The sequence below is a fragment of the Gaeumannomyces tritici genome (genome assembly GCF_000145635.1).
Source record: "Gaeumannomyces tritici R3-111a-1 unplaced genomic scaffold supercont2.3, whole genome shotgun sequence".
Lineage (NCBI taxonomy): Eukaryota > Fungi > Ascomycota > Sordariomycetes > Magnaporthales > Magnaporthaceae > Gaeumannomyces > Gaeumannomyces tritici.
The window spans coordinates 3,313,461-3,337,430 of NW_008804547.1; the positions used below are offsets into that span (position 1 = coordinate 3,313,461).

The 23,970-nt window shown below is 58.1% G+C and overlaps 10 protein-coding genes across 10 annotated transcripts in view; 5 read left to right on the forward strand and 5 right to left on the reverse strand.

Annotated features, from left to right (window-relative positions):
- Positions 1-615, reverse strand: part of GGTG_06219 (hypothetical protein) — a 5,395-nt gene extending 4,780 nt beyond the window's left edge. The window contains exon 1 of the mRNA XM_009224035.1: positions 186-615. Coding sequence (XP_009222299.1) covers positions 186-229 — 44 coding nt within the window. The 5' untranslated portion in view covers positions 230-615. The remainder of the gene's footprint in view (positions 1-185) is intronic.
- Positions 616-709: 94 nt separating this feature from the next.
- GGTG_06220 (hypothetical protein) lies at positions 710-3,698 on the forward strand. The gene has a single exon (XM_009224036.1). It carries the CDS (start codon positions 935-937, stop codon positions 3,437-3,439), a length of 2,505 nt encoding a protein of 834 aa, XP_009222300.1. The 5' UTR covers positions 710-934; the 3' UTR covers positions 3,440-3,698.
- GGTG_06221 (t-SNARE) lies at positions 3,428-5,578 on the reverse strand. Its single transcript, XM_009224037.1, has 3 exons — positions 5,202-5,578; positions 4,519-5,096; positions 3,428-4,434 (listed from the first exon to the last, which is right to left on the reverse strand). The coding sequence occupies exons 1-3, from the start codon at positions 5,222-5,224 to the stop codon at positions 3,902-3,904; spliced, it is 1,134 nt and encodes a 377-aa protein (XP_009222301.1). The 5' UTR covers positions 5,225-5,578; the 3' UTR covers positions 3,428-3,901.
- An 881-nt stretch (positions 5,579-6,459) lies between these two features.
- Positions 6,460-7,600, forward strand: GGTG_06222 (calmodulin; the record flags this gene model as incomplete). Its single annotated transcript, XM_009224038.1, has 6 exons — positions 6,460-6,462; positions 6,662-6,718; positions 6,891-6,906; positions 7,047-7,172; positions 7,255-7,467; positions 7,566-7,600. 6 exons carry the CDS (start codon positions 6,460-6,462, stop codon positions 7,598-7,600), a joined length of 450 nt encoding a protein of 149 aa, XP_009222302.1.
- A 1,682-nt stretch (positions 7,601-9,282) lies between these two features.
- Positions 9,283-9,825, forward strand: GGTG_06223 (hypothetical protein; the record flags this gene model as incomplete). Its single annotated transcript, XM_009224039.1, has 2 exons — positions 9,283-9,365; positions 9,452-9,825. 2 exons carry the CDS (start codon positions 9,283-9,285, stop codon positions 9,738-9,740), a joined length of 372 nt encoding a protein of 123 aa, XP_009222303.1. The 3' UTR covers positions 9,741-9,825.
- Positions 9,826-10,712: 887 nt separating this feature from the next.
- GGTG_06224 (AP-1 complex subunit gamma-1) lies at positions 10,713-14,207 on the forward strand. The gene is made up of 5 exons (XM_009224040.1): positions 10,713-10,910; positions 11,013-11,136; positions 11,347-11,535; positions 11,613-13,752; positions 13,825-14,207. The coding sequence occupies exons 1-5, from the start codon at positions 10,901-10,903 to the stop codon at positions 13,909-13,911; spliced, it is 2,550 nt and encodes an 849-aa protein (XP_009222304.1). The 5' UTR covers positions 10,713-10,900; the 3' UTR covers positions 13,912-14,207.
- GGTG_06225 (hypothetical protein) lies at positions 14,115-16,847 on the reverse strand. The gene is made up of 2 exons (XM_009224041.1): positions 15,622-16,847; positions 14,115-15,548 (listed from the first exon to the last, which is right to left on the reverse strand). The coding sequence occupies exons 1-2, from the start codon at positions 16,730-16,732 to the stop codon at positions 14,482-14,484; spliced, it is 2,178 nt and encodes a 725-aa protein (XP_009222305.1). The 5' UTR covers positions 16,733-16,847; the 3' UTR covers positions 14,115-14,481.
- Positions 16,848-17,013: 166 nt separating this feature from the next.
- Positions 17,014-18,211, forward strand: GGTG_06226 (U6 snRNA-associated Sm-like protein LSm5). Its single transcript, XM_009224042.1, has 6 exons — positions 17,014-17,119; positions 17,215-17,271; positions 17,354-17,392; positions 17,465-17,492; positions 17,579-17,642; positions 17,718-18,211. The coding sequence occupies exons 1-6, from the start codon at positions 17,095-17,097 to the stop codon at positions 17,751-17,753; spliced, it is 249 nt and encodes an 82-aa protein (XP_009222306.1). The 5' UTR covers positions 17,014-17,094; the 3' UTR covers positions 17,754-18,211.
- On the reverse strand, positions 18,024-19,796 carry GGTG_06227 (hypothetical protein). The gene is made up of 4 exons (XM_009224043.1): positions 19,626-19,796; positions 18,907-18,965; positions 18,725-18,835; positions 18,024-18,639 (listed from the first exon to the last, which is right to left on the reverse strand). Exons 1-4 carry the CDS (start codon positions 19,640-19,642, stop codon positions 18,434-18,436), a joined length of 393 nt encoding a protein of 130 aa, XP_009222307.1. The 5' UTR covers positions 19,643-19,796; the 3' UTR covers positions 18,024-18,433.
- Positions 19,797-19,966: 170 nt separating this feature from the next.
- Positions 19,967-23,580, reverse strand: GGTG_06228 (vacuolar amino acid transporter 3). The gene is made up of 2 exons (XM_009224044.1): positions 20,566-23,580; positions 19,967-20,488 (listed from the first exon to the last, which is right to left on the reverse strand). Exons 1-2 carry the CDS (start codon positions 22,705-22,707, stop codon positions 20,312-20,314), a joined length of 2,319 nt encoding a protein of 772 aa, XP_009222308.1. The 5' UTR covers positions 22,708-23,580; the 3' UTR covers positions 19,967-20,311.
- Between the last annotated feature and the right edge of the window lie 390 nt (positions 23,581-23,970).

Here is a 23,970-nt window from a genome sequence, read left to right on the forward strand (position 1 = left end):
GGCAGAGACGGCTGGAGCAGGTGCTGCGGGCTGCGCGGCCGCAGGAACTGGTTTTGAGGTAGGCTCGTCATCGGCATAGCTATCGCGGGACAAGACATGGTCAGCGAAAATTCCACGACTGGACCTGATGATCAGGTGTTCCAAGAGCGCGTGTGTGGTGTCAGGGGCGACCGGGCAGCACTCACAGATCGGCGAAGAGATCATCTTCGAATGACTCTGGTTCCGTCATTTTGGAGGGCGGTAATGGGGCCGAAGGACAAGACAGCCAACTTAAGGGGTTAGAGGAAGGACGGGAAACGACTGTAAAGAAGAGAAAAATCCTAGACGCGAACAGTCAGTCGCGCAGTCGCGAGGTCGGGAAGATGCCGAGGTTCGCGACGTTATCTGGGATCCTGATTGTCCATCGACAACGGACTCGATGGGAAGGTTCTCGGGGACCAAGCAGGTCGGGACGCGGATAACCGATGCCAGGAGCAAACAGCGGCACGGGAGTAAGGTTGGGAGATGGAAGTTATGTCCGAAAGCTGTGTTTTGATGGTTGTGAAGTGGAGAAGAAGAAGCTGACGGATGTCGGCCTTGGAGCACGCTCGATAACACAGTGGAGAGGCTCTCGAGTGGAGTCCTTTGAGGCTTGAGTTTGAGCCCGGTCCTTTGTGGAGCGCGTTCATGAATATGACGGCACGCTGATAAGGATAAGCGTGGGGAGCTAGAATTTTTGGCTTGCCTGCCCACCTGGGAAGCTCCAAGGGAGGGCAACTGCACATAGCAGGCAAGAGTGCACCTCGAGCTGGAGAGCAGAGCGCCCACCTAAGGTGTACGGACAAAACGGGGAGGCGCTTACTTCACCACCATTCAGCTGCCTTGGAACCAGCTGAAGCAATGCGCCCCCAGAGACCGTCGACTGGGCATCTATCAGCGCCATGGTAGTCCTCAGATGCACGTCGGGCGCATCAGCACAGGGACAGGTATTCCAGCAATGCGACTGGCCGCCTCCTGGCACCCCCGATTCACCACCACTTGCGTCGCCGCCGTCGCCTCTCCCTGCCTCTCTCACCCACCGCCCTTCCGCCTTCATTCTACACTGTTCGCGGACCCGGAACGCGCCTTTTCACCACCAACCTTCGCAACCGGCCAACGGTGGCCGCCAGGGCCGCCCCGCTCAAACCCAGGACTGGGTCGTCGAGGATTCGCACGGGAGCTGTCCTCCCAGGACCGCCCCGTCCCCCCAGCCCCCGCTGATGATCACGCGGAGGGTTACGGAAGATGGAAGTGGCTGCTGTTGGATAGCGCAAGAGCGCTCAAGGAGTCGTCTCCTGTGGGCGCCTTTCTGCAGGGGCGCTTGGTAAATCGCCCGGGGGCCGGCAAAGATTTGGCTCTGTGGGCATGTCTGCTCAACGTCTGCCAGAGAACTCGTAAAGAACCCCATACGTCGTTCCTGCTTGAACAGCTATTCAGACGCCGCCAGCTGTACTACCAGGAAGACCTCCCGCTTACTGCCGACTTCTGGAAAACCGTGCTGGATCTATCGCTCCGGGACGACAGGCTGCTTGTGCAGCTCTGGGTCTACGCCGAATGGATGCGCGTTTCCCATCAAGTGCAGTGGCCTGGGCTGTATGGCACCATCATGAGGTTCCTCCTGGCTGAGGAGGAGCTGCCTAGAGCATTTCGCTGGCACGTTCGTCTCGCCACAAATTTTGGCCACGATAGGGCCGAGTTTTTGCGGCTTTTGATGGATTTTTCCACGCATAGCAACACCACCATGCAGGCCCTTCTGAGGTCCATGTATGTTGTGAGTCCACATCGTGACCTCTACGACACGTTGATACCTCATATCTGGAACCAGGGGCACTCGGGTCTTGCCAGGTATTGGAGAGGCATCCTGGTCCGGCACAACGACCGACCAAAGTCGGACGAGGCGCACACATTCATCAAATACCTCTCAGCCTACTTCCCGCAGATATACCTACACAGGGAGGAGAAAGTCGTCTGCAGCCTCGAGGAAGAAACGGCTGGCGACGGGATCCACATTGGAGATATTCACACCTTTATCAACCGTGTTCACGGCAAGACTTTTGGCATCAAAGAGAAACCATACAACGATTCTATGGGAGCAAATTGGTTTGCAAGCTCCTGGGTCTCTCTCGACACGGCCATACACCTAGTACACGCTTTGGGGGTGCGAAGCATCGGCCCATTGTCCCTGCAATCGATTGCCCTGCGAGAGCCGACTGTGGACTCGCTAGCTCGCCGGCTAGAGCAGCTCCAAACCCTCAGGATCGACACAGGTAACTCCCGATACTCGGCGGCTGTCAAGCACTTTACGGCGCAGCGAGACGAGGAAACGCTCCGGGAGCTCCTCGCCTCAGACATCCATCCAGAGGTCTACGACGATCCAGCCACCCAGAAGAACATTCTCGACGCATCGTCTCGCTCGGGCGACTGGAAGACGTACCGCCTCATACTTTCCGTGAGGTCCGCCGAGGGTCTCGACCACATCGCACTCGGTTTCAACGACCTGATCTTGACGTACCTGCACGGCGGTAGGCGGCAAATGGTTCTCGCAGTACTCGCCGAGATGAGCTCCAAGGGCATTCCTATACTCCCCGGAACCAGCCACCTGATCTCTCAGTACATCGTTTACAACACCAAGGATATTTACGACACGCGGCACGATCGCGATGAATTCTACGTTGCCCTGGGTCGCCGGATGATGGAAACCTCTTACCCTCTGGCTTGCGAGGCCTGGGCCCTATTGTTACGATCTCTCGGCCGCCGCTACAAGTTCGACAAGCTGGAGAACTTGACAATGGAGATTATCCGTCACTACAGAGAAGCCGACGCCTCGGGTGCACACATGATGAACGTCCCGACAGCCGACGTGCCAGATGGGTTCTTATACGAGTACTCGAAATCCCTGCCCTTCCAGCGACTACCGGCCGATCTGCCGCTGAGCAATCCGAACCATCCGATCCAAGTCCTCTTCGGCACCAAGTTCCAGATGAGCACTATCTATCGCACCATTCGTTTCGTGCTGCTTTACCCTCAAGGGCTGAACGGCCAGGACGGCGAGATGGCCTCGTACACCCTCGGACGCGGCGTCAAGTTCCTGGCCGAGCTGAAGAGAATCGGGGTCAACGTAAACGATAACACGGTTCGGGCTGCCGTCACAGAGAGCCTCGTCGACCTATTCGGCTACGAGTGGACCCCCAGAAAACCCCATCTCGCCATGGCCATGAGCCGCAACCGCCTCCCGCTCGCGCTCACCAGGGAAATCTTCAACCAGGCTTGGGGCGCCGAGCTACTTCCCCAACCGGAAGAGCTGGCACAGTTGATCGACAGAGCCTCACTGCGTCGCCACACAAGGATGGAGAAAAAGAAGGAGTTCTTCATGCAGCGCGAAGCGAGGCTCCGTGGGCTGAGCGATGCATCGCTTGTATGACATATGTACCATAAAGATTTGCCGGGCTGCCCGGTCGACCTGACGGTTGATGATTTTGTATGACGGTATATCTTGATGCGCATAGATGAGGCTTCCTACATATATAAAACTACGAGAAGGTAATATTCACAACATCTAAACCGTGCAAAGGTGTCGGACGACAAAAAAAAAAAAAGGCTGGTGGGTACATCGAGAGCCAGATTGCAACACACAAACTCCGTCGAATTACAAGCCTAAATGCAACACGAGACTGACCTCATAGTTTCTCTAGAGTCGTAATGTAATGATTGCGATGAAAAGAAACCCCCATTCGCACTTTTTGTAGCAGGGGCCTTCGCCAAAGGACAGAAGGAAAGAATAATGACAGGTATCTTACATTTGCCCCCTTTAAACGCCTAACTTTAGTTTCGATTCTCCTCCCCCGGACGTGGTTGTGGTCAAGACGGCGTAAACGTGTGCATCTCATGAACGCTCTATCGGCCCCGGCTCCGGCTCCGGGTCGAGTGCAACGGCGGGCTGCTGCCCCTTCTTGGGCTTGATGATGAGCAGGATGATCATGCCGGCGATGATGAGCGCCAGCAGCAGCATGATCTTCCTCTTGGTCGTCTTCTTCTGGTAGCCCGACGCGACCACCAGCTCCTTCTCGGCCGCCTTGACGTCGGTGGCCATGCGCTCGACGTTGTAGTCTATGCGGTCCAGCATGGTGCCCTGGTCGATGACCATGGTCTGCAGGTCGCGGAACAGGTCCGAGAGGTCGATGATGCCCTGCGCGATCTGGTCGATCTCGCGCTCGCGCTGCAGGATGGTGGCGTCGTTGGACTGCAGTAGCTTCTGGTGCATCGTCGCCTGCAGGGTCGACTGCGAGAAGGATCGGTCCGCGTCCGACTCGAGGAGCGACGGCTCCATGTACGCCGCCGACGACGAGCCTCCGGCCAGGGGCGTCGACGACCTCTCCCCGACGGGGCTCATGGTACCGCCACCCATGTCCTTTAGTTCTGTTGGTTGGCACAAACGAACAAGTGTCAGTCAGCAGTCTGTCGAGAAGGGGGGAGGGGCAGGAGTCAAGGCTGTCTGCTCACTCTTTAGATAGGAGCTCTGCTTCTTCCTGAAGCCGGCGCTCGCCTCCTGGACCCTGGCGGCCAACGAGACCTGTATGTTCTTGGCCATGGTCTCCTCGGCCCTGCTTATGCCGTTGGGCGACTGGTGCGAGTCCTTGACCATGCGGTCGACCCTCTGGATGCACTTGTGGCATTTGTGGAAGCCCCTGGTGATCTTCTGGGTCAGGTCCTCGATCTCGCTCTCCTCGGCCTTCTTGGCCTCCTCGTCGTTGAAGCCCGGCAGCACGTGCTTCTGGTGCAGTCGGTCGAGCTTCTGGCCCTTTTGCGCAATGTCGGCCAGCAGGTCCGAGACCTCGTCGCCGACTTCGGCCCAGCGGGGCGGTAGCAGGTCCATCTCGATCACGGCGTCGCCATCGTCGTTTGCGTCGTACGCGCCCGACGACAGCAGGCCCCGCCGGTCCTCGTCGGCCGAGAAGAGGAGGCTGTTGCCGGTGCCGCCGCCGCCGGGGCGGTCCGCGCCCGTCGACGTCGCCGCGTGGTCTCCATACCGCGTTCGCTTGGCCGGGTGGTGTGCATACGACGATCGGTAGGATATGTATCTGTTGTGGTGGCGGCGTGTCAGCAGGGTGCCAGGCGCAACGGCGCAATGCGTGCAATAGCGCGAGGGTACGTCGAGTGGGCTGCTGGACAGGGGGGAAGCTTACAGGTTGGTGCGATCTCGCCACATGGCGGACGCCGCCGGATGGGAGCGGAGGTCGGCGGCGGCACTTTCGGGGCCCTCGGGGATTGCGCGCGGAGAATTCGGCTGGATCTATGAGAAGCAAATATGGCCCATTTCCAGGGGGGTGTTCATTTCATTGGGCCGGGCGGCAAGTTCCACGGGCAGAGCTCGCCGGACACGGAAAACGCAAAGAGCAGAAAAAAGCGGTTGTGCGAAACCATGCAATTCGCGCGATGACATCTAAGGCTGCTAAACTGGACGAACTGGACAGATGCGAGGGTCCTGCCGCATGTGCGCTGCCGTCTGTCGGATGAGGCTGAGCTGCACCCAAAACCGCATGCAGACCCGCAGGCCAGGCCCAGGCATGCTCCACCCAGAGCTGGAGACCAGCACTGACGAGGAACCATGTACCCCCCATGTCACTTCCCCTACGTAATCACCGCCCAGCCCAGCCGATTACGTGATCGGGCAGCCCGTGACAGTGGGCTCTGGGACCCCTCCACTCGCCCCCTTTCTTCTGTCCCGCAAAATGCAGCCCACATTGATTGAGATAATTGAGATGGAGGAGAGGCAGCCCGGATCCGGCTTCGACTGGCGGGGTGGGGGTTGGCTGATTGGGCGGTTCAATAGGCTGCGCGGCCTGGGCTCTGACGCGGACACGCGGCGGTCAGTTGCTCTCAACGGCGCTCCTAATCTGTCAATAATGAATTTGCGAACGAGCGAGCGAGCGAGCAAGCGAGAGCCTGTGTGAGGGGAGGGTGTCTGTCTAGGTGGGCAGGTGCCAGGTTGCAGGCAGCCATGCTGTGCTGGATGGAAGCCCAGCAGCCTGGGGGCGAGACAAGGCGTCTCACCAGGCAGGCCAAGTGGAAAAAGGGAAAAGGTCTTCGGAGGGAGCTGGGTGGACCGAGGGGTCTGGTCCCGCCCATCCCTCGGGCGCCAGTGGCAGTCCCAGTAACAGGAGCGGCTGTGACTGTCACTGTGGACGCTCCTACTGTCTACTGTACCCATCCAGTGCCATCCACCGACCATCCATCCCTCCATTCCCTAACCTTGCTTCTGCCCGAGGACTGACCCAACCTACACCCGCAATCCTCAAAGGCCCGACACACCACGAGTCGAATTTGCCGATTCTCCACAACAACGGCTCCCTCTCGTTTCTGCTGTCTCGAGCCTCAACTAAACACCAACACAAACTTGCACCCGCCACTTTCAACCACCTCTAACCAGCGTCGTTATCCATCATGGTAAGCTCCAGCCCAGCCTGTCGGCGCGTCGATGCTGCTACGGCTGGCGCCGCCTAGGCCTCCTCGCCGAGGGTCGCAACCCCGCGGTCAGCCACGGAGGAAAGGCGCGCGCCCGCCCGCTCCAACGCTCGCACGCACCGGTGGCCGGTCCCTCGACTCTGGCCGAATCCCCGACTAACTGATGTTCCCTGTGCGACAGGCGGACTCACTTTCCGAGGAGCAGGTGTCCGAGTTCAAGGAGGCGTTCTCTCTTTTCGTAAGTAGCCTGCCCTACCCCGCCGCCCGCAGACCCAGCAGCATCGTTCTAGTGTCACCACCACGGCCACCAACCGTCACCGTCACCGTCACCGTTGCAGCCGAGTCTACGAGACACAGAGCCGATCAAGGGATACGATGCTAACATGGCCCAACGTTGTGTGCAATAACAGGACAAGGACGGCGATGGTTAGTCGACCAAACATCTCCCCCCTGCCATGAACGCCGATGAAGAATTACGCTCCTTTCCTCCCGACACCGAACGTCCTTACCTGGGCGGCGAGCAACAGACCAAGGGGGGCAGTAATATGAGCTGACACCTTCCCTAGGACAAATCACCACCAAGGAGCTCGGGACCGTCATGCGGTCGCTCGGTCAGAACCCCTCCGAGTCTGAGCTGCAGGACATGATCAACGAGGTTGACGCCGACAACAACGGCACCATCGACTTCCCGGGTACGGCTCCAGCACAATGCCTAGCCGAGTATCTCGGTCCTTGCTCCCCTTCGCCTCGCGCTAACAGCCCGAACCGCCATAGAATTCCTGACCATGATGGCGAGGAAGATGAAGGATACCGACTCCGAGGAGGAGATCCGGGAAGCTTTCAAGGTCTTCGACCGCGACAACAACGGCTTCATCTCGGCCGCCGAGCTGCGTCACGTCATGACGTCTATCGGCGAAAAGCTCACTGACGACGAAGTCGACGAGATGATTCGTGAGGCCGATCAGGACGGCGATGGCCGGATCGACTGTATGTCAAGCAACATGATCCCCTCCCCGCCTTGGCCACTCCTCCCATGCCCATGCCCCAACATCTCACAGGCAGAACTGCGGCTAATAGCAAAACAGACAACGAATTTGTGCAGTTGATGATGCAAAAGTAATGGCCGACAATCCCCAGCGTCTTTTTTTCATGGCACTTTATGGAGAAAAATGCTTCCTAGTTCTCCGTTTTCTTGATGGAGTGGATTCGGACGGTGCGGCGATGGGACGCAGACGTTCCATACCTGGGTTATTTTCACTCGACATTCGACGGGACTCTTTCAAGGGAGCGACCTCAGGGAGGATGGCTATGTCATGGGAAACATGTCCTACTTTTGTTTCTTCAATTTCAGACCTTTTCTTCCTTTTATGTCTTGCGGTCAAGATTTGTATGAGGCCTGAAGAACCCCCGTGCGTACCAGGGAAGAGCCTCCGAGGGCCGGGTTTCACAGCGCAACACGCCGGACGGCGTTGCTGTGGTGAATGGGACTGCCCCTTTTCTGCGAAGAACATGAAATGGAATCCACAACACCCTAGTCGGCATGCCAGGCATTGGAGTGCGAGCACCAGAGTTGGATACATATCAGGTAGGCACCTATCCTCACTGCTGGGCCACATGTTGGGATTTGCCTGAATGGATCAGGTGATATAAGTCGACAATGATAGGCTGTAGTTCATAAGACGAACGCTATGATTGAATTGACAGGTGCTCGGGTGCCGCCAGGGGGTCCAAATATGGGTAAGGAGGCCTTTTTTTTTTTAAAGTTCGGTCGTATCTATATGGCGCCCGCGTGCCCAGCAAGCTTTTCGGATCTGGCCGTCGGTCCAGACTCATCGCCACCTCCTACAGCCAGTTCTTGGCCCTGCTGCCTAGGCCAAAAGGGATGACCAGAACGGGCTGCATGTCAAACCTGATGGGGTCATGTCAGACCCGAGGGAACGGTTGCAGGCCCCCGATGGTGGCTGTGCTCCCTAGCGCCCGCAACGGGACCTGCCCTTGCCCGTGTCCATGCACTTCTTTCTTGTCGTCGTCACCTTACCCCATGTTTTTTTCCAGCCCTATGGAAGGGCTTATTGGATGGTGGCACAATAACCGGTATCTGACGGGGTGGCCAAGAAAACGGATTTATGCCGGTGAGGTTGTAGTGAGAAGATGGTGTCTTTTATCGAGATGCTGTGATGATTGAGAGCGGACGAAGGCCCCGCTTGACCACATTAAAAGTACCAGTGCCAGTAGAGTACCTAGATAGACGTGGTTGCTCCTTGGGGCTGTTCCTTCCAAGCTCCCTCAAAAACAGGTTGGATTAGATGGGCTTGTTTGTTAAAGATCCCATCATCCTGTGTTGCCATCGTCCCAGTTTCGCCGAGATGAATTGGCAAATGGAAACGGCGCACGTACCCGGTCTCCATAGCAGACCTCGGCCGAACCCTGTAAACCCAACGATTATTTCGACGACCAACATCAACCCCTAAAATCGCCCTGAGCCTCGCAGGGCACCGGCTATATATCATGCCATGCCTATGAGCCCGCTCAAGCGATGGCATTCTCGGCTGGGTTTCCTGAGCGATGAGTTCCTCCTGCGGCGCCGTGCAGCACGTTGCCGACGACGTTGAACGGGATCAACAGGTTATGCTGCTTGCTGCCCGGCATGGACCTCGCCGCGGTTAACGCAACCCCCATTTTCACACCCAGCGGCATCTCCAGCTCGCCGAAAGAATACTTCCTCAAGCATTACCTGCTACTGCCCCCTTTACCCGTTCCCCTTCCCGAGAATCCAACCCCACGAGGGACCAGCCGCACCGCATGTATAAGGGGATCATCGGGGCCGCCGGGGAGCACCTGTCCCGCCACGTGCTCAGCGAGCGGCTCGTCATGTCGGGCGATGCGTTGGTCGCGACCAACGCCCGCAATCAGCACAGCATCTTACAGGGCACCAACGGCCAACACTTAAAGTTCTTTTCCAGTGGTATAGTGGGAGTCCGCGTTTAGGGTCCTCCCCTCTCGCGGCGCTGACCGAAGCCGGCGCCTGGGTATACCACTCCACCCTGTTGGGCGTCATGCTAGGATGGACTGGTGCCGAGAGCCCCGCGTACCTCCTGTGTCCCAAAGCCGTTGAGTCCACCTTCTGGCTGGCCGAGATGCTCCAGCAATTCTTCCTCGCTTTCGTCAAGTTTGACGTCCTCCTTCTTGATGATGAGCCCTCGACACGGCGGCGCACCCCTGGGAATGCCGGATGTTCAGGAGAATTGTCTTCAAGTTAATCGTTCCAGCTGTAATGCACTGGTCCATCCTTTTAACCCATCTCCCTGTCCTCCGTATGGATTAATCTCGCTGTTGTTCTTTTTTTCCCTTCCAGTCATAGGATAGGGGAGAGTAGATTACGGCCGGAATCGGGACGGGTGAACGAGGATTCCAACGTGTCCGAGATACAAGAAATCTCGGTAGCCGACGTCCCGTCCGAAGGAATGAGGCCGGTAGGATGCGTGATTCATCAACTCCGAGGTTCCGGATTCGATGCAGGACGGCTGCGGATCCATGGCCATGGACACAATGCAATATCCACGCAGGACAGAGCGGGACAAATTAAAAAAGAATAGTTGCTGTGAAGGGCGATAGCTTCAAGGAAACTATAAGACAACTCCTGTCCTGCCTACTATCGGCATATCTATCTTCTCAACCCCTTTTTGTTGGCCGCCATGGCCATCCACGGTATCTTTCTCAAAGATGATACTGTCGCCGAGCGACTTATACGCAGCGCAAGCGATAACCTGACCCAATATTCGTCAACTGACCTCGATTTCACCGAAAAAAAGGTCGGTATCCGGTTGCTTGCTTGCCTCGTTTGGCTTTGTGAATTATTACACCACCAAAGATATGTCGAAAGATATAAAAATGTCAAGGTGAAGCTGGAAGGCGAGGAGGACAAGGAGGTGGAGAGGAAAATAGGGTAAGAGAACAAGGTGGAGACTGAAAAGAACATTTCGGAAGGAGAAGGAGAGGTGAAGGGAAAAGAGCCTAGATACACTCTAGGGATATTGGGGAAAACGTCAAGTTACGCTTGAATACCCTGCTAGCCGTCTATTGAGTCCAAGAGGTCAGACTAGATGACTTCAGGATGTGCAGTAGGTGGGTGAACGGCGACGTGGCGGCCTGGAATTTTAGGCCTCTCAAGTCAGATGCCCCACCATCCTCAGCCAATCCCCACTGTGGACCACGACAAGTGCTTGATGTGTCCCTGGCCTGGGACTTGCCAGGGGGACCAGAGCTGGGCGTAGCGAATATCAGACAGCCAGCAACCACATGCACCGCCGCCCCAACCCGTTCTCTGCAGACCCTCGACCGCGTCCCTCGAACCCCCCTCGAAGCCTGGCCCAAGTTCTCCAGAAGGCCCCTCCGCGGGCCTCGCCGTCGCTGTGCCACAATGGCTTCCCGTAAGTCACTCGCTGCGAGCAGCCTGACCTCGATCCCACCACCAAAGTGGCGGACAGCAGCGCGGGCCGACCACGGGAGCTAACGCACCGCACCTCGGGCAGTCAAGCAGTTTATCCGCAACGTGCGCGCGGCCAAGACCATCGCGGACGAGCGAGCTGTCATCCAGAAGGAGAGCGCCTCCATCCGCGCAAGTTTCCGCGAGGAGAGCGGCGATCACAGCGTGAGGTGCGTGCGTGCTGCCTGCCGTGTGCCCTGCCGCCGCCGTCGCCGCCGCCGCCGCCGGTGTCCCATCCCAACACAGCTGGCTTGCTTGCTTGGCAGCAGTGACGGTGGGGGCAAGCGATCGGCCCTCCTGCTCGGCCCGTCACATACACCCGATCCAAACGAAGGGCGAGGCGCTGACCAAATATGCACGTGGTGGGGGTGATGTCGCAGGCGGAACAATGTCTCTAAGCTCCTCTACCTCTTTACCCTCGGCGAGAGGACACACTTCGGCCAGATCGAGTGTCTGAAGCTGCTGGCCTCGCCGCGGTTCGCCGACAAACGCCTCGGGCACCTGGCCACGAGCCTGCTGCTTGATGAGAACCAGGAAGTTCTCACGCTGGTCACCAATTCCCTCAAGAAGTGAGTAGGCCCGTCTCTGGCATATATAAGTGCGCAGCTGTACTTGATTTGCTGACGAGACTGGTCCCTCTCCGCAGCGACCTCACACACTCCAACCAGTACGTCGTGGGCCTCGCCCTCTGCACGCTGGGAAATATCGCTTCGGTCGAAATGTCGCGAGACCTGTTCCCCGAGATCGAGAACCTTGTATCGACCGCCAACCCGTACATCCGGAGAAAGGCCGCCCTGTGCGCCATGCGGATATGTCGCAAGGTGCCGGACCTGCAGGAGCACTTTATCGAAAAGGCTACACAGCTTCTGTCAGATCGCAACCACGGCGTGCTGCTCTGTGGCTTGACCCTCGTGATCAGCCTGTGTGAAGTCGACGAGGACGAAGACGAGGGCGGTAACGAGGAGGGTATGATAGAGAAGTTCCGTCAGTTCGTGCCTGGGCTGGTGCGCACCCTCAAGAGCTTGGCCTCGTCAGGATACGCGCCCGAGCACGACGTCACAGGCATCACGGACCCGTTCCTGCAGGTCAAGGTCCTACGCCTGTTGAGGGTGCTCGCCCGCGGTGACGCCCAGGTCAGCGAGCAGATCAACGACATCCTGGCTCAGGTTGCCACCAACACCGACTCGTCCAAGAACGTGGGCAACTCGATCCTGTACGAGGCTGTGCGCACCATTCTCGATATCGAGGCCGACTCGGGCCTGCGCGTGCTCGGCGTCAACATCCTCGGCAAGTTCCTGACCAACAGAGATAACAACATCCGCTACGTCGCTCTCAACACCCTCGTCAAGGTCGTCGCCATAGAACCCAATGCAGTGCAGCGGCATCGCAACACTATCCTCGAGTGTCTACGCGACCCTGACATCAGCATCAGGAGGCGTGCCCTCGAGCTGAGCTTCACGCTGATCAATGAGGGCAACGTGCGCGTCCTGATTCGCGAGCTTCTGGCCTTCCTCGAGGTCGCCGACAATGAGTTCAAGCCCACAATGACTAGCCAGATCGGCATCGCCGCCGACAAGTTTGCGCCCAACAAGCGCTGGCACGTCGACACCATGTTGAGAGTACTGACCCTGGCAGGCAACTACGTGAAGGAACCCATCCTATCATCGTTTATCCGGCTCATTGCCACGACCCCCGAGCTCCAGACATATGCGGTACAGAAGCTATACACCAACCTAAAGAAGGACGTGACCCAGGAGAGTCTGACGCAGGCCGGTGCCTGGTGTATCGGCGAGTACGGCGAGGCACTGCTTCGCGGTGGGCAGATGGAGGACCAGGAGCCGGTGAAGCCAGTGCGTGAGCACGAGATTATCGACCTGTTCTCGACGGTGCTCAACAGCAACTACGCCACCCAGGTGACGACCGAATACATCGTCACGGCCCTCGTGAAGTTGACAACAAGATTATCAGACGCGGCCCAGATGGAGAGAGTGCGCCGTCTGCTGCAGGCCCACCAGACTAGCCTTGACGTCGAGATCCAGCAGCGCGCTGTAGAGTACATCAACCTGCTGGGCTACGAGCAGATCCGCAACGGCGTACTCGAGAAGATGCCGCCGCCGCAGATTAAGGAGTCGTCCAGGGTGCTGGGAGAGGCGACCAAGAAGCCCGCAAAGGCTTCGCGCAAACCCAAGGTGGTCAAGCCAAAGGAGGAGGACCTCCTCTTCGACCTCATGGGTGACAGCAGCGCCCCGGTGACGTCGCCGGCCAGCGGCGGCCAGAACAATGCCGACTTGCTCGCAGACATCCTTGGCGGTGCCACTTCAGCGCCACCTGCTGGATCCGTCTCCTCGCCCATGGCGGCCCAGCAGTCTAATGTAGCCTCGATAATGGACCTCTTTGGCCCCGGCCCGTCGACGCCGTCCCCTGCCCCTGCCCCTGCGGCAGCGGCCGCCGCCGCGCCGCCCGCAGCATCTGCGAGTATGGATCTGTTTGGGGCTGTGTCGACCCCACCCCCTCAGGCCCAAGCCGCAGCGCCGGCGCCCCCGGTGGGCCACCCGTGCTACGACGGCAACGGACTCAACGTGACGATACAGACGCAGCGCAATGCCGAGGGTGCTATCCAGGCCATGGCACGCTTCCGCAACTCGGGCGGAGCGTCTCTTTCCGACGTCGGCCTCCAGGCGGCCGTGCCCAAGTCACAAAAGCTCCAGCTGCTTAGCATCTCGACCCCCCAGGTGGACCCGGGTGTTGAGGCAACACAGTTAATGAGGGTCCTAGGCTGCAAAGGGGTAAGCCAACCACATATGCTCTATCGATGTTTGGTGTCTGGGCTTATTGCTAACCTCCCGTTTACCGACCAGCCGTTGCGACTTCGTCTGAGGATAGCGTACACGCACCCCACGGCCGGGCAGGTCATGGAGCAGGTGAACTGGGCCGAGCCAGCATGAGAAAAGCGATTTCGGCACGTCCTGGCTTTGTTTTTTTTCCCCCATCATTTACGCTAGCAAGATGAGTTGAATGTTATATCTTGGAACCCTGCGTCGTCTAAAGTCGTCTGTCAAGTCCTTGTTTTGTGAGCGGGATGGTTTGTGAAAAAGCGCCTACAGGGCAAGGGGGATTGTAAAATCAAAATACCAAAAACTTAGTATACCTGATCATGAGCACAATAGCTGCTTCCATCTCATGACATTGAAGGCTGCATATTGATGTGGAGTACACTGCTGGTCTAGCCTTTTCCACCGAGCAATCACACAGGCAGTGTGCTGTAGCCGACGAGGCGACTTCATGAGACGAACGGAAAACAGTTTCATTATCCATATCATGGTCGCATTCATAAATCCATCCGCAAAGCAGCACCGCTACATGATTTATATCTAGCTAGACATGTGCACCATGCGACAAGAAGAGAAAAAAAGCGCGCTCCTCACACCGGAAGCGACATCGGTAATTGTTTTGCTCAGGTCCCCGTGCACCCAACCCATGGTGGCCACCTGCTGGCGGAAACGACTGCTGCTCCACTACTCGTCAGCAGCATAGCCATCCTCCTCACCCGCCTCGCCGCCGCCGCCGCAGGCCCTCGCCTCCCTGTCGAGGCGCGCGTACCTCGACAGCAGCGACGGGGGCGCGCGGTCGAGGACCTCGGCGCACAGGCGGCCGCGGTCGTAGGGCAGCCTCTCGGCCCGGACGGCCTCGAGGATGTAGCCGAGGACGGCGTCGGGTTGTAGGGGCGGGTCGCGGACCAGGGCCGCGACGGCGGCCGGGTCGAGGTCCGGGTTGTCGAGCCAGACGCGGTAGGCGCGCAGCGCGGCCTTGGGGGCGCGCGGCCTCCTCGTCGTTGTGACCGTGGTGGTGGTGGTGGTCGTCGTCTTGGTCGACGCCGTCATGGTCGAGGACGTGGTGGTTGTCGTGGTCGACGAGTTCAGCGAGTCCTGGTACTGCTCGAGCCACTCCTCGGCCGCCAGGAGCCTTTCGTCATGGAGCCTTTCTTCCTTTTGCCGCTTCGTGGTTGTTTTAGTTGATTTCGTTTTGCGCGTGGGCTTTGTGTCGTGGCTGACAGCCTCGAATTCTGGTGCCGATAACTGCTGAGCAGCCTCCAGGCCAGCGTCTTCCCATCCCGCAGACGACTCCTCTAGGAACCCTGCCGCCTCCTCTGCGAATGGTTCCGCCAGCCCATCGCCGACTTGCTCGGCCGCAAGTTCGTATTCTTCAGCCACCTCCTGCTCGACTGCAGAGTCCTCCTCTTCAACCAGCTCTTCCTCCTCGACTCTGGCTTCTTCGAGCTCTTCCTCGACCGCGAGTTCATCCTCAGCCACCAAAAACTCGTCTTCCTCCTCCTCCTCCTCCTCCTCCTGCTCCTCCTCGACTACGTGCTCGTCCTCATCAACCACAGCCTCCTCCTCCTCCCCCTCCCCCACGAGTTCCTCGTTCGCCTCGTCGGGGTCTGTGCTGAGATCAGGTTCGGCCAGCCTGATTGGGAGGTCATGCTCAACGTGGTATGGCCGCGGTGGCGTTGGGTGGAGATTCTGGCGCTGCTGCTCCAGGACGTCATAAATTTGTATCGCGGCGTAGGCGTCAGAGGCCGAGTCTGTAACCCCTAGTGTCAGCAAGGCCTCCCAAGCGATGTTATCCAACAGTTTTACGAGCGGAGACAAACGCACAGAGTATCTGGTCCATCTGCAGCGGAGACTTCCACCACTGGCTCCATCGGACGTCGATGCCCTTGTACAGCGGGAGCCCGAGCGTGGTCAAGGTCTGCTCCGCCAGCGACACGAGGCGCTTGTTTATCAGGTTCGTCTCGCCTGTCCTGGAGTACTTGACGAGCCTGAACAGGTGGCTCAGCTCAAAGACGCCCCGGGAGTCGATCTTGAGGAAGTTGCGCAGGCGCGTGCAGTCGGCCTTGATGGAGACGCCGCACTTTGTGATGGCCGGGTCCTCCATGATGCGCCTCAGCGTCGGGGCCACCACCGTCACGTCCTCGTTTGGCGGGAACAGGGCCACGTGGAAGAGGGCGATGCGGCTCGGGCTCGCGAGCTGGATGAGCGACACGTTCCTGCGCGGGCCCGAGTACCGGTTGGCGTCGAGCGCCCACTCGAGGTCGAACCCGAGAATCGTCTCGTCTAGGAAGTACTGGCACACCTGCTCCGTCGTGGCGCGGCTGCGGCAGTAGTGCACCTTGACCTTCTTGCCGCCGGGGCCGCGGTAGAAGGTGTACGACCAGTAGGACTCCCGGCTCTCCGTGGCGGCCCTCTTTGCCTCGCGGAAGGCCTCTGGGGGGAACTTGTATTCCAACGTCGTGGCTGGCGGCTCCTCGTCCTCTGCAAAGTCCTCCTCGGCCGCCTCATACCCCTCGACGAGGGGATCGTCTGATGCCGACTGGGCCTGGTCGCTCGGGACTGGGTCCTCCTCGTTCACTGCCTGAAGCAGCCCAGATTCCACAGATTCGACCTCCCAAGACGTCCCGCTGCTTATGGTGTGCAGAGCGCGGTGGGTGGCCAGGCTGTGTTCCAGCATATGAGGGCACTGTTGCGACTGCAAGAGGCCAAACTTGATGCCGTTGGACGAGTGCCACAGCCTCCAGCCGGGCGGGTGCGGGCCCTTGACGGCCATTGCGTGGGATGTGAGTCTCGGAGCGGCTGTGAAAGCAGAAAGCTGCTGATGCTGCTGATGCTGCTGGTTCTGCACGGCGGCATGCTGGCTCATCATGGGGGCAGCGGAGGCGAGAGCAGGTCTCGCCGCCACCAGCCCACGGGATTTAAGCCCATGGTTCATGGCCTGTGCGGGAATGTGTCATTGGCATCGCCCAGTCAGAGGCTGCCCATAAGCTCGTGAGGGGTTGTTAGGCAGACGCGTGGATCTGCAAAAGCCAGGAGGGAGAGGTGAGAGGTGATGCTGGTGGGAGTGGCACGCGGTCATGTGACTTGCCACAGTCTCTTTCACCTCTGATTCGGCGAGGAGGCTACACCAGAACTCCCCGTTAGTTGCATCGGCGCCAGCCCCACCGCCGCCCACCCCTCCACAGCCTCCTCCCAGCAGTGAATCGCAGCAGCAGCAAAGCCAGGGTCTTTCTTTGAGGAGCAAACGTCGCAATATCGCTGCATCTGTGGGAAAAGGCAAGACCAAATACCACAAAGATGGCTACCCAGCTGCTCCCCCTAGGTGAGTTTCTTAGCGCTTGTGTCTTGTCGCGCCCTCGTAATGTTTGAAACAAAACCTTGAGAGACCCGGCCCTGCGGACTGACCCTGAAAACCAGAGCTCATCGACAAGTGCGTCGGATCCCGCATCTGGGTCATCATGAAGGGTGATAAGGGTAAGAGATAGCTACGCCGTCACCACTGCTGCCAACATCACAACTCTTCGACTCACGTATATCACCTTTTTTTTTCCTTTAGAGTTCAGCGGTCTGTTGGTCGGGTTCGACGACTACGTCAGTAAGTCTACCAACCGCGTTCGCGCGCTCCCTACAGCCCACCTGATAGGACCTGACTGACGACCCAAAACAGACATGGTCCTCGAGGACGTCACCGAGTTGTGAGGCGCCCCCTATGTAGTCCTCGCTCCGTTCCGTCTTGGAATTACCGGCGCTTGGAGACTAACATACTCTGGCGCCGCTACAGCGACTACTCTGGCAACCACACCAAGCTCTCCAAGATCCTGCTGAACGGCAACAACATTTGCATGGTATGTACCGGATGGCCCCTTTGTGACCCGGCGCTTTATCTATTGACTTGCCCGTTATTAACCCACGCAAATCAGTTGATACCGGGCGGTGAGGGGCCAGTGCAAGCATGAGTGGGCGCGTATCTATCTGAAAAAAAAAGAGAAGCCGCATATAACTGAACAGTTGGATGCGTCGAAAGGATTAAATGTATGAGACGCCAGCTTATCTGTGGATCTCAGCTCTTCTCTTACCATTAAAAGCAGTCAAGGCAACCTGGGGAGCTCGACGGTTGCGGTTTTGACCAGAGGTCTTTCGGGGGAGGGAGACCTAGGTCCGGGGTGATGCCTCACCATAGTTTTGGAGGCGGCAGAGTCAAATCCATAAGGTGACGAGTAACAGCTGAAGATTTTGAGGCTGAGACTCTACCATGATGATGTGGGGGAGAGGGCTGATAGATGGAAAATCTACACCAGGATTAATCTTTTCTGTAATTACCAACAGCTGCTCTCTGAATGGACCAACTGTGGTTTCTCTCAAGTTTGTTGTGCGCGCCGCTCCTGACGATGCCGCGAATGCTGAGAAGATGGACGCATCAGAATTGCATGGAAATAACGGTGCCATAAATACCAATCTTCAAGGCACCCTCCGTTACCATAAAAGAAGAGCCCGAAAACGCCGTGGCGCCAAACAATATGCCCCCCTTGGTACAGCCTTGGCTAGTTTCCGCTGATAAGAGAAACAAAAAATGAAACCCCAGAGCCAGACCAAAAGAACGGATTGAAATACAGGCCCACGTCCCAGCCAAGACGCGTCAGTAGCCGTGTCCGGCCTGGTCCCCGTTCTGCTGCTCGCCGGCAGCGACCATGCGGCGCAGCTCGAATTCGCGCGTGAACTGGCTGCTGATCTGGCTGAGGAGCTGGACGATGGTCCGGCACGCCTCGACCAGGCAGACCTTGGGCGTGACCTTGCCGTCCGTCTGGATGCGCAGGAAGAACTCGGGCACGTTCGGGTGGCCGACTGCGCGGCGAATCCAAGGGTTGCGCAAGGTTAGCAAGCGGCGAGAAAAGGGAAAGACGGGAACGAACTGATGACCCCTCCCCACCTTTGTAGCCCGCCATCAGGACGTTGGGCTGCTGCTTGAGGTGCTCGCAGAGCAAGTTTCCCAACGTGTGGTCCTCCTTCATGAAAGTGAAGTCGGAGCAATTTGACATGGCTATTTTTATTCGTCCCACGGTAAGCCCAAGCTCCCATCACATCACCGGGGCGGGACAGGACAGGGCTGACTGGTGTTGATGGTCTCCGTGATCTTCTCTTCCCCATCGGCGAGGAGGAAGAGCTCGAAGCTATACGTCTGACGTGTTAGTGTAAGAACTATCGGGTGCGCACTTCACTCGAATGCAAAAGGGGAGAGACCCAACGTCATCGGCATGCAGTCGTGTTTAGGATTCATGGTGGGCAATCGTGGCAAGGGTAGTTTGATGTGTGAGAGTCTTTGTGGACGAGGCGAGCACTGGGGCAGGTCGTTTGACTTTGCAATACGAAGAAATCATGGCTTGCTGCATGGCGAGGGAGGCCCATGACCAGTTGCTCCTTCCTCATCCAGGTTTCTCGTGCCCAACAGGGCCCTCCGTGTGTGGTCCATGATTTCACGCATCTGCCACTCGGCACCGTCTACACTCCCTCTTGTCTGTCGCTGGGCGGTTTGACTGAAAACGCGTCATCGAATCCTCACTCCAGGGCCGTGGTGCCTGATGAGACGGCGGAGGAGACAGACACTGTTCTGCAGCACCAGCTGGGTGGATAACAAGGCTGTCGATTTTCATCTCGCCAGCGGTGTTGCACTAAAAAGAACTTTGCAAAATATGCGCCCCTCAAACCGGGATGACTGGCCCCTGAGGTTGACTTTGTCGTGGTGCGAAATGTGGTGCGAAAGGGATGAGAGCGGACAAGTGGTGAGAAGGCCAACGAGCAGAGGGGACTGCGCCAAGGTTTGAAGAACTCACCGATCAGGCGCGTTCATGATGACAAATGAACCGAGGCCGCGGATTAAACAATACCAAAATTAGCAAGCAATATGGGCGTTTCGTGCGAGTGTATCCAAGCAATAAGCAATAGCAAAGGGAGGGCTGCCGGTGATGTCGTGGAGCGTGTTTTGTCCAAAAAATCCGAACCCATGGGCGGCGACATGACAACGGCGTGGGTGAAGTGACGGGGGTGGAATGCTTTTAACGGGGCGTGTGGCGCGCCACAGCGGACTGTGGCATGCTGCAGCCACTAGCAATACCTAGGCCCTGGCTGCCTGTCACAACATTCACAGCTGACATCCACATCAAGCCGCACGCCGTTGTTTTCAACGATTCCATTATTCCAATCTGATATACCTGAGCTAATTCTAATTGCGCTAGGGGTGTTGGAAGTCCAGAACTATCTACAATTTCCATGCTGGGACAGGCACCTCTCTGCTTGTTGTACACTTTCTGAACAAGCCACCCTTCCTCCTCTTGAATAGTGTCCCGTTTATACGCTGTATGCAACTTCCCATGCAGGTCGAGGCAACTTGTGGGAAAAGAAAATGACGACGAGAAAGAATAAAAAATACAAGGCATAAAAAAAAACCTCTCAAGAGTCGCCGCCGACGGGAGACAGCAGAGCTCCCCAACCCGAACTTATTTGCTGACGAACTCTCCTTTCACGGTCTTCTGGAGTCGCAGTACCCCGGAAGGCTAGGACCTCCGCCAGATGAGGCCCAGGCCATGACAGTTAGGCTAGTAGTGTAGGCCATGGCGATGAAGCCAAGGATGCAGAGACCGATATCGGCCCCCTTCCAGAGCGCACTTCTAGCAACACCCTTGTAATGGAGAAGGGGCTATAGGCAGAACGGTCAGTACCACTGTCGACGAGACACGTGTCGGAGAAAGGGATGTGGCCGGCTGCTAAACATACCGGGTAAATGTAAACGAGAGGGATGCAGGCAAAGTTGCCCACCAGCGCCACGAACTTGTCCAGGTTGTCGGCACCACCCCAGGCGAGAGCAGCGCAGCCCGCAACCACGAGGAAGCGGAACAGGTTCTTCTGCCACTTGATGTAGGGGTTGTACTTGCCGCTGCGCGTGAACAGCCCATTCTCCATGATCCGAATTGCCGGGAAGATCTGCAGCGGTGTCGACAGAAGGATGGCGAGCGAGTACAGGAACTGCACAGCGTTGACCATCTTGTTGTCCTGGGGCAGGTTCAGAAGCACGACCGTCTCCGTCTTGGAGCCGTAGGCCGCGTACGACACAGCGCCCATGGTGACGAAGATGGTGGTGATGATGATCATGATGGCGAACATGACTTTGGGGAACTTTCTCGGGTCCTTCATCGACTCCTGAATAGGGATGATCAGCCCAATACCTTCAAACGTGAAGATGGCGGTGCCAATGAACAAGGTCCAGTCCTTCTGGTTGAACATGGTGATATCCGCCAGCCCGTTCGTGTTTAGCGTGAGCACGTCGTAGTAGAATAGATAGGCCAGTCCGATGACGATGAAGGCGTCGGCTATGAGCGCAGTAAACCCCAGCTTGTTGATGTCGCGCAGCAGCGAGAAGGGCAGGAATATGATCATCTGCATCAGGATGAGATACTTGACGTCGATCATGGTCTTGCAGTCGGAAACGGCCAAGATGAAGGCCTGTAGGTTTTCCGAAGTGAATACAATGTATGCGGCAACGAACCCGACTTGGCTGATGACGATAGACGTCAGGATGAGAAGTCGCATCCACTTGCCATACAGGATCCCACCAATATCACCAAAGGAGCCTTCAACCTTGAGCCGGGTCGTGACGAGGAGGACGAAGCAGTAGTAGCTGAGGGCGGCGACTCCAAGCAGCACGAGGTTACTAAAGAGCATACCGCCGTTGAGGTACGCTCTGGGCAGGAACAGCACACCCGTGCCGACAAAGGACTTGAGCAACACGGCAGCGGCGCTCATGGGTGTGGCCTTGCCGCTGCCACCACGGTGCTTCCTCCTGCGCTTGCGCCGCGAAGGGGTGAGCAGTGCGCTATCTTCCATTGGCTCGCGGTCATCGTCCGAACCGTCGTAGCCCGCGGCCGAGAGATCCTCGTCGCCCGAGGAGAAATACTCTCCTGGTCCGAGGGCCTCGTCGTCCTCCTCGAGCTCCTCGCCCGCAAAATGGCCATATATCGAGAGGAACTCGAGGAAGCTCGAGGTGAAGAGAGGGGTATCATGCGAAGATCCGGCACCAGTCTCGAGAGCGCTGGGGTTGGCCGAGGGACTCCTAGCCGCGCGGCGGAGGAAGTTGCGGCGGAACCCACCGGGAACCTTGATGTTGTTGATGTCCAGCACCTCGTGCTCCGGGTCAGGGCGGGGTACGCTGAAGCTCTTACTCCGCTGTACACGGTTTGTGGCGTCCTCAGTCCACTTGTAGATGGGACGCGTGATGTCACCACCCTGCAACCTCAAACTGGAGAACTCCTCGTCACCAAACCCTGGGCTGGCGGCCTCGGCCGCCTGTTTCCCTTTGCTAGAGTCTTCTGGGGTGTTTACCGCGTCGCTTGACTGGACGAGATGCCTCCTAACAATCTCGGCATCTTCGAACGCGCCGGCTGAGGTGCCATTGCCGGCCTGCTGCTGCTGCTGCTGCTGCAACAGGCGAGTCCTCGCCTCGAAGGAGCCGTAGTTTGTCGGGGTTCCGGGGCCGACAGGGACGGCCGAGGACGAGGCAGCGGGCGAAGCAGCCCTTACAGGAGGTGTACCGAACCGCGGCGGTGAGGTGCCGATGGTGTGGGACAAGGCAGCGGCCAGCGCCGAGATGCCGGGACCTGGAACAGGGCTGCCAGCGCCGGCAAGCGGAGTGAGGTCGCCAGTCGATTCCTGGCGGCGGGGCCCGGATGCTGTCTGGCCCAGGGCGGCCGAGGGGGAGCCAGTGAGCTGGGTCGGGAGCGGGGAGGCGAGGCGAGCGGTGGCATCGGCGCGTGGGATGGAGGAGCTGAGCGAGCCGCGGTAGGAGCCGCCAGGCGAGGACGCCATCTGCAGGATGCCTGGTCGGTTGAACTGGGACGGCGACTCCCGATCTGTATTGGACATTGTGACGCGTGTGCTCTAGTACGAGTGACAGAGGCCAATTCTTGTCAGAGAGCCGAAGCGGAGCGGCGAGTTGGGCGAGTTGGGCGAGTTTGGCGACGGTTTGGTCGGTCAGTCGTGAGCAAGCAGAAGGCTGGGGACGGATTAAGCTCGCACGCCCAGGTTCGGGTAATGATGGGCGCTAGCACAAGCCGCCAGAGGCCCCAAGACACAGTGCGTTCGGCGGGGAGGTCCGCCGCTAAAGACCTCCGGAATAGGAAGCCCGATAGCGGCCAGGGTGGCGAGCAGGCTATCGCGACAAGGTCGTGTTACAGCGGGCTAGCGAGGGCAGGTGGTGTTACCGCTTCGTCTGGTTGAGAGATAGGGCCAGAGAGAAAGAACCGGAATTGCGGGGAAAACGCTGTAGAAGTGATGTCGGTCTGATATCCAGGTGTGAAAGAGGGAAGAGAAAAAAATACTATCACAGAGTGCGTCAAATGAACCCGACGTCTGGTGGGTTTGACTCGTGACGGCATCGCAGAGCCCACCGGTCTGACCTTCTGCCTGGGAAGCTCTCCCTGCAGGCCAGTCGGCGGGCCAAGCGCGCCACGCAGGGTCCAGCTGACTGACCCTGGAAAAGCGGTCGACTGCGACTGAGGCTCATGGTCAGGATTGAGAAGTCGGAGTCAATCAATGGATGGCCACACATGTCGTCTTCCCAAAGCCGAGGCGCAAATGCCAACACTTGCTGCGCCGATCACGGTATTCGGTGATTGGGGCTGACACGCACCGAGACCGTTATTAGCTCGCGATTTCCTCAGCTCGTTCCACCCATCTCGGTCTCTACACCGCCAAGGCCAGTTCAACATATCATCCCATCCGGCAAGCTAGACTGGCGCAGGCTCCCCCAGTAAATAATCAATGAATGGCAGCTACAAGTTGATGCACTGGCCCAGACAGCCTGCATGGTCGGGTGACTCGGCTTGTGGGGGGATTTCAATGCTTTGCTCTGCCGTGCTAATGTCAGGCCGTGGGGGTCATGAGCGACTTGTGCTAAGCTTGTCGACTTCAGGTCCCGCGGTGCTTTCGGCAGCCACTGCCCCAGACGTGCTGTGGTGTGGGGCCGAAGGATAACCCTCACAAAACTAGCTGCTAAGGCAAATCGCAAACTGCGTGACAAGGCGCCGACAGGACGCGTTCTATATCGTCAACCGCGTCTTGTCTGACGCGCGGGGATATCACATCACCGGGCCTAGCGAGCCCAGGTTCAGGGCCGGGATCCGAAGA

What these genes read in the sequence shown, in the direction of transcription:
- GGTG_06225 (XM_009224041.1), bottom strand. Translation starts at nt 16,732, where the DNA reads ATGAACCATGGGCTTAAATCCCGTGGGCTGGTGGCGGCGAGACCTGCT. An exon ending in GCAGATGGACCAGATACTCT is followed by an intron (nt 15,549 to 15,621) that starts GTGCGTTTGTCT and finishes TAGGGGTTACAG; the next exon opens with ACTCGGCCTCTGACGCCTAC.
- GGTG_06228 (XM_009224044.1), bottom strand. Translation starts at nt 22,707, where the DNA reads ATGTCCAATACAGATCGGGAGTCGCCGTCCCAGTTCAACCGACCAGGC. An exon ending in CTCTCGTTTACATTTACCCG is followed by an intron (nt 20,489 to 20,565) that starts GTATGTTTAGCA and finishes TTCTGCCTATAG; the next exon opens with CCCCTTCTCCATTACAAGGG.
- GGTG_06227 (XM_009224043.1), bottom strand. An exon ending in CACGGAGACCATCAACACCA is followed by an intron (nt 18,836 to 18,906) that starts GTCAGCCCTGTC and finishes GAATAAAAATAG; the next exon opens with CCATGTCAAATTGCTCCGAC. An exon ending in CCTGATGGCGGGCTACAAAG is followed by an intron (nt 18,640 to 18,724) that starts GTGGGGAGGGGT and finishes TTCGCCGCGCAG; the next exon opens with TCGGCCACCCGAACGTGCCC.
- GGTG_06226 (XM_009224042.1), top strand. Translation starts at nt 17,095, where the DNA reads ATGGCTACCCAGCTGCTCCCCCTAG. An exon ending in TACCCAGCTGCTCCCCCTAG is followed by an intron (nt 17,120 to 17,214) that starts GTGAGTTTCTTA and finishes CCTGAAAACCAG; the next exon opens with AGCTCATCGACAAGTGCGTC. An exon ending in CGGGTTCGACGACTACGTCA is followed by an intron (nt 17,393 to 17,464) that starts GTAAGTCTACCA and finishes GACCCAAAACAG; the next exon opens with ACATGGTCCTCGAGGACGTC.
- GGTG_06220 (XM_009224036.1), top strand. Translation starts at nt 935, where the DNA reads ATGCACGTCGGGCGCATCAGCACAGGGACAGGTATTCCAGCAATGCGA.
- GGTG_06224 (XM_009224040.1), top strand. An exon ending in AGCGGCGATCACAGCGTGAG is followed by an intron (nt 11,137 to 11,346) that starts GTGCGTGCGTGC and finishes GTGATGTCGCAG; the next exon opens with GCGGAACAATGTCTCTAAGC. An exon ending in GTCACCAATTCCCTCAAGAA is followed by an intron (nt 11,536 to 11,612) that starts GTGAGTAGGCCC and finishes CCCTCTCCGCAG; the next exon opens with CGACCTCACACACTCCAACC.
- GGTG_06221 (XM_009224037.1), bottom strand. Translation starts at nt 5,224, where the DNA reads ATGTGGCGAGATCGCACCAACCT. An exon ending in TGGCGAGATCGCACCAACCT is followed by an intron (nt 5,097 to 5,201) that starts GTAAGCTTCCCC and finishes CCACCACAACAG; the next exon opens with ATACATATCCTACCGATCGT. An exon ending in GCAGAGCTCCTATCTAAAGA is followed by an intron (nt 4,435 to 4,518) that starts GTGAGCAGACAG and finishes GCCAACCAACAG; the next exon opens with AACTAAAGGACATGGGTGGC.